This window comes from Phacochoerus africanus, chromosome 15 (assembly GCF_016906955.1).
Source record: "Phacochoerus africanus isolate WHEZ1 chromosome 15, ROS_Pafr_v1, whole genome shotgun sequence".
In the NCBI taxonomy this organism is placed as follows: domain Eukaryota; kingdom Metazoa; phylum Chordata; class Mammalia; order Artiodactyla; family Suidae; genus Phacochoerus; species Phacochoerus africanus.
In genome coordinates this window covers 33,791,401-33,802,265 of record NC_062558.1, presented here as the reverse complement: position 1 = coordinate 33,802,265, position 10,865 = coordinate 33,791,401, and the positions used below count along the sequence as shown (strand labels likewise).

At 49.7% G+C, this 10,865-nt stretch overlaps 1 protein-coding gene across 1 annotated transcript in view; it reads left to right on the top strand.

Moving 5' to 3' along the window:
* The first annotated feature begins 797 nt into the window (after window positions 1-797).
* SRRM4 (serine/arginine repetitive matrix 4) overlaps window positions 798-10,865 on the top strand; it is a 32,381-nt gene continuing 22,313 nt past the window's right edge. The window contains exons 1-5 of the mRNA XM_047762633.1: window positions 798-833; window positions 1,378-1,606; window positions 3,352-3,450; window positions 5,802-5,839; window positions 6,245-6,478. Coding sequence (XP_047618589.1) covers window positions 798-833; window positions 1,378-1,606; window positions 3,352-3,450; window positions 5,802-5,839; window positions 6,245-6,478 — 636 coding nt within the window. The remainder of the gene's footprint in view (window positions 834-1,377; window positions 1,607-3,351; window positions 3,451-5,801; window positions 5,840-6,244; window positions 6,479-10,865) is intronic.

The following is a 10,865-nucleotide window of genomic DNA, read 5'->3' as shown; positions in this document are numbered from 1 at the left end:
CACTCTGGTGTTAGAAATGATCGGGGTCCATTCCCAAACTACCTGGATCCAGGGACCACCATGGGTTAAGCAGTTTAACTACTTCATTTTAACCATTTGCTGGAATTTTGCATCTTTCCACTAATAGGCTATTTCTCCTTCAGCTCCTCCAGCCCCAAAAGCAAAAGAAGGGAAGAGAAGAGGCACAAAAAACAGTAAGTAGATTCCACCTGGAACATATGTTCCAGATGGGGAGCTGGGGACTGAAAGCCCAGAAGGGCCAGAGTGTTAGACTTGCCAAAGAAACAGAGAAAGGGAGAGAGCGTGGGCCGGAGGGAAGGGGAAGACAGAACTGTGTTGCAGACCTGCAGCTGTGGGGCTGGCGTGCCTGAGTGCACAGGTAGCGCGTGTGCTGTGTCTGTGCATGTGTGTCTGTGGTGCATGACACCCAGCAGTGTGCATGTGTGTGCCCGGCGTGCCCATTGTGTGTGAATTCTGTGTGCCGGTGTGTGCGTTGTGTCATATTTGTACATGGTATGTATACGTGTTTGTAAATATCTGTACTTTTTCCCCCGTGCAAACACTTGTGTGCAACGTGGGTGCATAGTATGTGTGTGTGTGCAGTGTACATCTGTGTTCACCCGAATGCATTATGTGTGCCCGTGCTGATGTGAGCATGAGCTTGAATGTTGTGCATGCAGGCGGCCTGCCTGCTACTGTGTGATGGTCCCGTGCCCTCTGCGTGTGCATTGCTTGTTTATTACCCACAGGGAGGAGGGAGTGTGGCTTTTACCCGGGCACACATGTGCTGTGCAAGCATGAGTGGGGACGGGGGCATGGTCGTGCGCATGCGTGTGAGTCCAGCCCTGGCCACTGGGCTCAGAGCATGGAGATAAGAGTGGAGCCCCTACCTTCCTCCTCGGGCCCCAGCTGGTTCACGGTTTATAGCAGGTAGTAGAAATTCAAATCAGCCAGCGCTGCCTGCAGAGTTCAGTTCCCAGCCAAATTAAAAGTAAATTTGGTCACAACCCACCTACTTTATACCCTTGCAAATGTTAGTGCGTGTGTTTTCCAATCAACTAATATTTTATCTCCTGCCAAGAAGCTTCTAAAGTGAGAATCAAAGGCACTGGGATGAAAGGCAGCAGGCTGCTGGGGAGGGAAAAGAGGAGGCAGAGTGCAGAGGGAGGGCGCCTGGCTCTGCTGGCACGAAGGGCCTCTTCACCCAAGGTCAGTGCAAAAGAGGGCATTTCAGGCACCACCCTGGGACCTGGGGAACACTCCAGAAGGAAGCAGTAGAGCTGTGAGTTAGCTCTGGGAAGAACTTCCCCATCATCAAGCTGGTTCAATTCCAGAGGCAGTCACTTGTCACCTGTATTGGGTGTATGCTCACACTAGGCACAGACAGAGCACCCATTCCCCGAGATATCAGCATCCAGTATCACTTGTCCAGTGGCACTGCAGTGGAGACAGTCCCTGAGCCGGGGCTGGGCCCAGACCCTAAGAGTTCTGGGAGGATCGCCAGTGTGGCACAGATCGCCTGCCAGAGGGCAGCAAGATGGCCACCCTGCCCAGCACCAAGAGCTAGATGAGTCTCAGGAATCACTAGCGGGACATGAAAAAGGTTGTGAGCGCCAAACAGCAAGAGTCAGGAAAGGGAGAAGCAAGAAAAACGAGGTGCCCCTGAGATCAAGGTGGTTATTCATACCACGACCCATGGCCAAGGCTGCTTTTAAAGAGAGGACCATCGGAGTAACTGACCTCCTCTTATTCAGCATCTCTTAGAGAGGCCCTAACAGGTAGCAGACCCTGCATAGGCCCCAGGACAGAGATTAGGCAAATATTCCTCCCAGCCTCCAGGAGCCCGCAGTGCGACAGGACACAGGGGACAGACATGGGACAAGTCACAGCACAGCAGTGGCCGATGGAAGCCCAGGGCACAGTGGGAGCCTGGGTGCTGGAAAGAGGGCTTGGGAGTGAGGGGAGGCTTCCTGTGGGAGGGGCTCCTGAGGCTGAGGGTAAGGATGGATGTACCCATTTCAGGCTGCAGGTTAGGCAAGTGGTTTCAACTCTCTGCCTCAGTTTCTGCATCTGTAAAATGGGAATAATAAGAGAATCCACCTCATAGGCTGTTATGAGGAATAGATGAGTCCATTTACAGAAAATGCTTGGAACACCGTGCCTGGCACAGTGTATGTTGGAGACAAGCTACTTGCCATCATCACCACCATCCTTGGGACTTTGTGAACTGGGAAACTCCTGGGCCACAACATAAGCATCTGGAGGTTGCTTGAGCCTTTCAAACCAGGGCTGTAGATGCCCTAGAGAGCTAGTCAGGGGCTGGCTCCTGAAGGTCCTGGGGGTTCAAGGTCAGAGTTTGGACTTGACATGAGGATAGTGGGAGGGTTTTAAACAGAAAAGGGATATGGTCTGACAAAGACACTGCAAGAATCTCTGAGTCCTTTGTTGGGTTAACCATCCTACCTCCTGATAGAATCATCTCTAGCTCCCACTGGCTTCCTGACTTGGCCCAAACTACTGACATCCCCTGTACATCCTCAGGGACCACTGTCCCTGCTACTGCTACTTCTCAGTCATTATTTTAATTTAGAGAGAGCTGAAGTAACCTGTTATAATACCAGTTTTAGTGACAGCAATTATTGGCACTGTCATTTTTGTTGTCAATGATGTTGGTAACTCACTCTGAAAGAGGGCTTTTGACTCCATGCTAAGAATCCAGATTTAATTTTCCAGATCTGAGGTTACAGATTGGCAGCCCAAAGGCCTAATGGATTCTGCTAATGTGTTTTGTTTGCCCCCAAACAGTGTCTTCAACAAAAAAAAGAGCTTCCCTATAAGATAGGAATAATTTACATAAATATCTCAATGTCTACATTCGCTTGGGAAATGAGAAGATCCAGCAGCATGCCACCAAAGATCCAGGCAAAGCCACTTTCTTCAGCTGATGCCCTTCAGTTGATATTTTCCAAGTGCCTGACTGATTCACATGTTATGGCATCTGACTGGCTCAAAAAACTGTCTGAAATGGAGACTCCTGCCTTAGGCAAGAGAGAGGTGATGAGTGGAGGGGATGTTTCTGCTTCCAGCAGAGCCCCAAGAGTCAGGCTGTCTCCCCCAGAGGACCCCTTTCCACCCACTTGCATTCAGAACAATCAGTTACACAGGCAGGAAGAGGGGTGATATGGGGGTGGGGGTGGGGAGATACAGGACTCTGGGAGGGACAGTGACTTGGGTACAGGAGAATAATGTGTCACAAGATCTAAATCAATCTCTCTCTCTCTCTCTCTCTCTCTCTCTCTCTCTCTCTCCTTTCATTCCTCCCTTGTCATCACCAACCATTCCCCACCCAAGATCAAGAAGCCGGCCCCGAAAGTCTCACCGCCACCGCCACCACCACTGCCCCTCGAGGTCCCAGAGCTCTGAATCCCGTTCCTCAAGCTGTGACAGCAGGTAACCCCTGGCCCCAAGCACCTCCCCACCCCGGTCACCACCTAGAGCCCCCTCACCATCAGCTTTGCCTCTCACTGTCCCTACTGGCAAGCTACTTTCCCTGGCAGCTGTGGTCACTTCCTCATAGAGAAAAGGCTGCAGGCCCAAGGACTTGCCGCCTCCACTTCCAGGAACACCAGTTCCAGGACTTGCTAACACACGGGTTCCTCAGGGCCCCTGGCACGGTATCCACCGCACGATCCCCTCTGCAGCCCAGCGAGATGGGCACTACTGTTATCCACATTTTAGAGATGAGGAAACTGAGGCACAGAGAGGGGAAGGAATTTGCTGGGCACCAAGCTACTAAGTGACAGAGCTCAGATTGAACTGGAAAGTCAGGCTCCACTCGGCCTTCTCCTCACTAAGAGTTGTTCTAAGCACAGAGACGCCAAGCAACCTATGAAAGGTCGCACAGTGCAAAGTACATAGTTCTGAGGCCCTTCTGAAACTTGTTTCTCCTGACCTGGACCCTTTTTATGCTGACATGTTGGCTGTCCCGGCCTGAGAAGGCAGAAGAGGCTCTGGTGGGTGAGAAGAACAAGAAGAAGGGAGCAGAGCTCTATTGATGTTGATGTTTGAAATTGTTGAGGTCCCGTGGGAATGTCCCCTGGAGGGTACCAGACCAGCCTCTGCATGACAGAGGTTCCTTTCCTTTCTTAAGTGCTTCTCCTGCTTGGGGACATGTTTACATCACCTGGGAAGATTTCAAAATCTCGCTATCCTGGTCCCACCCCATCCCAGTTAAATCAGAATATCCAGAGGAAGGAGGAGGAGCACAAATATTTGCCTGAAGTGTGCTCTGAACCCGGCGCCATGCTACAGTTTCGAATACGTTCTCTCTTCTAATCATTCCAATAAAACCATGAGGTGGACCAGAGCCACTCCGTTTTGGCTGTGCTGCATTCGCTTTGGACGTTGTTTTAAAAGGCCAGTGCCTGGATCCTACCTCTAGATATTCTGATCTAATCTGGATGAGGCAGAGGACAGAGCAGCAGGATTTTTAAATCTCCCCAGGTGATGCGAACATGGAGCCAAGTGGGAAAACATCTGAGAAGGAGAAGCTCAGCCCATGACATCACGTAGCCTTGGTGTTCCCACTGAATAGCGATAGTTTCAAAGAGCATCACTGTCACACAGTGAGGTACTCTGTGACCCTGAGGGATGCAGACAAACACAAGAGCCTTCTGTAATCGGGTCTGAGCCTGGATGAAGCAAGAACGTTGTCCAAAATCCAACAGTGACACCAGCATCTCTCTAACCTGGAGGAGATCCAGCTGCTTCTTCAGTGACCATAGCCTTGACCTCAGTCTCATCTCCCCTCTGTCTAGGTTAAGACTTATGAAGATACCCAGTCCAAGAATGACCTCTGCTTTCTGACAGCATCCAGCCCAGAACAAACCCCCCATTCTTTAAATGCTCCCCAGAGTTCCCCACCACACGCTCATGATAGGTTCTAATACCCTGGACACAGACATCCTCCACTTCCCTGGGCGTGTGTTGCAGCATCATTGCAAAGAATGGGAACGAGGCTCGTTCAAGTACAGGGTGCTCACAGTGGCCTTGTTGGGAGGGCACTGAGGCGCTCAGCTCAGCTATGCTACTGACATGTACAGCTGAGAGACCTGTGCTTTGGTGGACAAAGGGACCCGAGCAAGGGCACGGTGACTGGCAGAACTGGGACCCTGGCACCCAGGTCTGTGTGACCCAGCCGGAACCCCCTACCTGCAGCCCAGGCCTGGGCCAGAGGATAGTGCAGGGCTTGCTTGGAGACCCTCTGAGCACTGCATTCGTCCTTCTCCGAGACTTATCTCTTTCAGAAAGAGCTTCCACTTCAGGCCCCCACTCCAGCCCTCCTTCTGCTGTCACATCTCCTGCGGGTGCTGCAGCCCCAGTTCCCCAGCACCTGTTGGGCTGAGTACAGGCATGGGTGCAACCTGAGAGCTGACCCTTGGGTCACAGACTCAGTGGAATAATGATACTGGGGCCCCACAGCAGAGAGGGACACTCCAGCATGAGAACCAGAGGCATTTGTTCCCACGGGGGCCCTTGTTCCGCCACGTCCAAGCTGTGTGACCTCAGGCAGGTCACTAAACCTCTTTGAGCCTCAGCTCTCTCATCTGAAGATAAAGGAATGCCTACCTTGTCTATATGTCTTCACGTTGTACAGGAAAAGCCTGCAGAGGGGTTTACAATGCCATGCAAATCCATAAGGTCTTATTTTTATTAGTTCTGTGACTGAGAACCAGTAGCTAATGCAGAGTCCAAATGCACCCTTTCTGAGGAGTCAGATTCCTTTGCTTTTTCCACTGCAGACCAGCAGCCAGATCTAGATCTGACAAGCCTGCAGAAGGTATCTCTGTCATTTCTGTCAATTTTTTTTTTCAAAAGTTTTGGGTGACAGTCAGTAAGATGCTTCTGTGTCACAGATGGTGAAGTCACACACACACACACAGATCGACACGGTTATATTTGTAGACAAACACATGAAAACACAGATGGACACACCCAGACGTACACCCTGTCACGTACAGACAGGCAGGCAGAAAAGACGATCACACAGGCACACAGGATGAGTCAGAACAGGGACCTTTTCTGTCTTCATAGCTGCATCCCTGGCCTCCTGAGCAGTGCCGGGTACATGAATAAGCATTTATCAAATGAACAAATGAGAAGATGAATGAACGGACTAAAGCGGGAGGGAAGGATGCACAGGAAGTTCAAATAGACGCACCCAAACACACTCTCTTGTCCTCAGAGCCTGGTGGTCCTTCAGCCACCTGTCTGCCAAGCTCCCCATCCAAAGACCCTCAGGTCTCTCTCCCCTACACGCAGGCACCGCAGCCGGTCCCCCGAGGAAGGGCGGAAGTCCCACCGAAGGCACTCTCGTCGCTGCTCCAAGACCCTCTACAAGGCTAGCCCCGAGGCCCGGTCCAGCCCCCCGCCCAGCCAGCCCCTCCAGATGCTCAGCTTCCTGTCGGCCAGGGGTGTAGTAAGTATTCGCACAGCCTCCTCTGCCTGTCTTGGCCGTGACACTGGGGGGAGGTGGAGGCACAAGTTCAGGGCAGTGTATGACACATTTCAGTTCAGTGGCGGGCAACTACCCCACTGGTTTCAGACCTCCTTATTGATAACTACATGGTCATTCGCCAGCCTTTGGCAGCACTCGGCTTGGGGACTTGGGGGGGAGAGGGGGAGGGGAAAAACCAAAACACCCAGGCTTTTTATCGGAAGCATTGAAAACACATACTGGTCTCCAGAGTGACATCTGCAGGAAGGCATGTGTGAGACACTGTAGGGGGGTCTTTGGGGAGGAAGGAAGGAAAAGAGGAGGGTCTTTGTTGTAACAGAGGCAGCCTAGCTTTGCAATGATGAAGTCTGAGCATCCAGGATTTGATTTCACGTGTGTAAACATGGCCTTGAACGTATATGAGAATTTTCCTGCAAGGAGCTGATAGCACTTGACCTCTCACGTCCACATGAAGTCACAGGGAGTTGAGGACACAGCCACCCTCACTCCTCCCTTCCACAGGTGGGACAGAAAAGCCAATGTTCAGAAAGGTTAAGGTCCAGAGGAAAGCCACAGAGCAGAGCAAGAGTGAATCCAGTTTTGCAACCCGGCATTGAATGGGATCCGAGAATGGTCCCTCAGGTCAAGAAGGAGGGGAATGTGATTTCAGGAAGTTTACTGAGTGAGGGATTTGGACTTGGATCTGGACTCAGGTCCCAGCTTGGCCACTCCTGGCTGTGTGGCTTTGAGAAAGTCACTTCACCTCTTTGAACTCAGTTTTCTCCTTGCTATGTTTGAGATCAGACTATGTCCATGTGGGCTTGTTGGGGATCTCCAACAACAGAAAGTATTCGAAGGCCTTTTGTGGACTTTAAAGGGACAGATGCAGAAACAGGAGGAGATTCAACACTGATGTAGCCTGCACTTGCAGCTGACCACTGGGAAGGGTCCCGTCACCTCTAGCTAGGACTGAATCTGAAAACTGCAGAGGGCTGTTCCCTTAGAAAGGATGAGGTGGAAGTAGGGAGAAGCTCGGGGGTTCTTGCTGGGAGGTTTAAGAAGAGAAGGGGGTGATAAACACTGCTTGGGTCTGGCTGACACAATAGTTATTATCTGCAGTGCATTCTGGGAAACTCTTTTCTACCAGCCAAGGCAGCCTATGTCACCAAGGTCTAATTTTGCCCAAATCCCCTGTGCAGCAGGAACCACCCACAAGTTATCCCAGTCCCCTCCTTTGTAGAGATACCTGCATTTGCTCAATATTTGCAGGTGAAAAATGCTCACCTGTATTCTCCCATCCATGAATATCCTATGAAAGTTCTTCCCAGTAAGGCAGAGAGTCTGGAGGCCTGGGCTCAAGGCTTGGTTTGGCTGGACAAATCCTTTTACCTCTCCCAGCCTCAGCTTCCTCAACTGGAAAATGAGCATGATTAGGCCACTTGGCTCCCGGGGGAATTGTTGCAAAGGTAGAAGTAAATTTTTAAAAACAAGCAATAAGAGGTGGAAAAATGGTTTTAAGTTAGTAAAAGCCACCCCCTCTCCCTGGTCATGGTCTTTGCGGCAGTCTACACAGTGGCCCCAACTGACTGTCATGAAAAAGTGCCATTGGGAGCAGCCGACTTGAGTTTTCTCACCTCTGGGATGGTTTCCTAATGGGTCGGTCCAAGATATTGCAAAAAAGCTGAATGTTGATCCTCATCCACCCTCCCACCCCCCAAACTGTAGTCCTCCCACACTAGCTAGTGAGGTACTAGATTGGTTCTTGGTTCTTAAAGTCTTGATGTCCCCTGTGGGCCCAGCCCCTGTTAGAAGAGCAGAAAGCTCATCCATACCTAGAAGGCAGAGGCCTTAAGAGCTCACCCAACCCAATGCCCTGATTCAAAGAGGACCTGAAATCACAGGAGAGAAATGACTTCCATGGGCTCTGGCAAGTCAGAGTTGTTAAAAATATAGGATTATGATTAGATATGCAAAGGCTGGCTCTAAACTGGGGATAGTTACTTAAACCTTTTTGAGCTCCACTTTCCTCATCTGCTAAAAAATGCAGATAATAAGTCTCTTCTGCAAAAGTCTTGTTTTGGGAACAAAAGCAAAGTAATTTTGTAAACGGTTGAGCCTAGTGCTTGGCACAGAGGTGAAACTCAGAAAATAGGAGCAGTGTTATTTTGATGTACAACAGAAATTGACACAACATTGTAAATCAACTATACTTTAAAATTATAAGGATAGGGAATACCCTTTATGGCTCAGCGGTAACAAACCTGACTGGTATCCCTGAGGATGCAGGTTTGATCCCTGGCCTTGCTCAGTGGGTTAAGGATCCGGCATTGCCATGGGCTGGGGTGTGGGTCACAGACACAGCTCAGATCCAGCATTGCTGTGGCCATGTTGTAGGCTGGCAGCTGCAGCTCCGATTTGACCCCTAGCCTGGGAACTTCCATGTGCTGCAGGTGTGGCCCTAAAAAGAAAAAAAAAGAAAAAAATATATATATATGGATAAAAGCATTTAAAAAAAAAGACTTAACTCATGAGAGGGATGTTGGGAGGATGTAGTGACTCAATGTCAGTAAGACTTTTAGACTGTAACAGGCGAGCGGTGGATGCTAGGTAACAGTTGCTGGCCATGGACAGAAGCAACAGCAGTATTAATACTGGCAATGGTAATAGCAGTAGCAACAGTAGTAGCGACACTGGTAGTAGCAGTGGAGTAAGAGTAATAGCAGAATGGCTCCAGGCCCAGGCTTGTCTGTGGATGACCTGAGACTAGAGCTAGGACCCCTGCTCACCCTGTTCTCAGTTTCCTCCCATCCTCCATGGCAGCTGCAGCCCAAATGCTTAGCCCCACCCTGCTCATGGCTGCCTGACTCCTGGGGGCATCCTCTGAGTGCTGTCCATGCTGGGTTCTCTCTCATCTTCTCCTGCACAGGCAAGGATGGAAGAGGATGCCAAGTGGGACCAAAGGTTTTCCCAAAAGTCTCAGCCTCAAGATGTTTCCAAGCTTTCTGCCTAAGAGAGTAGCAAAGTTATTGTCATTGAGTCACGTGTTCAATCACTTGCTCAAATCTACCAATTATCTACTGAGCATCTATAAAGAGTCAGCTCTGATGTGGCTCTCAGGACCCAGTGAATAACAAACAGCCTGTACCTTCTTATGAGGAAGACAGACAAGGTGAAAAGTGTGAAAGACAATGCACAACAATGAATGTCGAGATAGGATGGGAGATAAGCAGGAAGGGAAGGGCATTAGGACCAGCATGAGGTTGGGGCAGAGGAGGTGAAAATTGAGAAGCCAGCCAGTGGAAGCAGCCAGTGGACAGGAAGACTGGAGTCAGGATGGAGATAGAATCCCAGGGCTGGAGATAGGATTGGAGGTGAACAGGAGCCAAAGAATGGGGGCTCTTCTAAGCCTCAGGCATCTCATATGCATAGCTCTTTAAAAAGTCAAGGATGGGCACATGACATCAAGATGGGCTCCTTGCATATATGAATATGAAAATATGCATTATGTCTTGTTGAAATCCCAACTGGTGAGCTAAAGGTAATCCAAAGCTCTGGCTTTCTCAGAGCTGAAATTCAAATAAAGGGTCCCAAGGCATCAAAACCCTTTGTGCCTCATTCATTCCTTATCTACCCTCATAGATAGATAAGGAATGAATGAGGCATTGAACCTGAGGTCTTAAACTACCCTCAGTCATCTCTGTTCAAGACATTAGGGAATCAGAGAGATGAATAAACACACTTCCTGAATTCCAGGCCTCACCATCTAGTCATCAGCAGGATAAGTAGGATTTAATACAGCAGGATGCGTTGTCACTAGGGCTGAGAATGAGCCTGTGAGTACTGTTACCTCCTCCATTGTTCAAGTACTTGCACGCCAGTTGATAAATAGAGCTTGTTACTGCCTGTCCCTCAGTCAACAAAACCACTCCTTCCCTTCCCTGGTAGCTTCTGGACCTTCTCATAGTCCAACAGCTAAAGAGTGATACCTGACAGCCCTTCAATGCCAAGCCCAGCTACCTTCAGATGGGGCAGTACACACACTTAACCAGTTGTTGAATATTTTGAATATCACCCCCAGAGGTGATAGAAGCAAGTACAATATGTAGGAGGACCACAGAGGAAGGACCAAGAGGTCTTGGTGTCTGAGAGGACTTTACCAATAAAGGAACATGTGAGCTGGGCTTTGAAGGGTGGATAGGAGTTCACCCACTTAAGATGGTTGATGAATAAAGAGAGGGAAATACCACTATGTGCCAGGCACTGTCACATAAGTTATAGTCTTTTTTTTCCTCATTTGATTCACAGAACAGTTCTTTGAGGTCGGGGCCATTATTATCATTATTTTTCAGAGGGGAAAACTGAGGCTCAG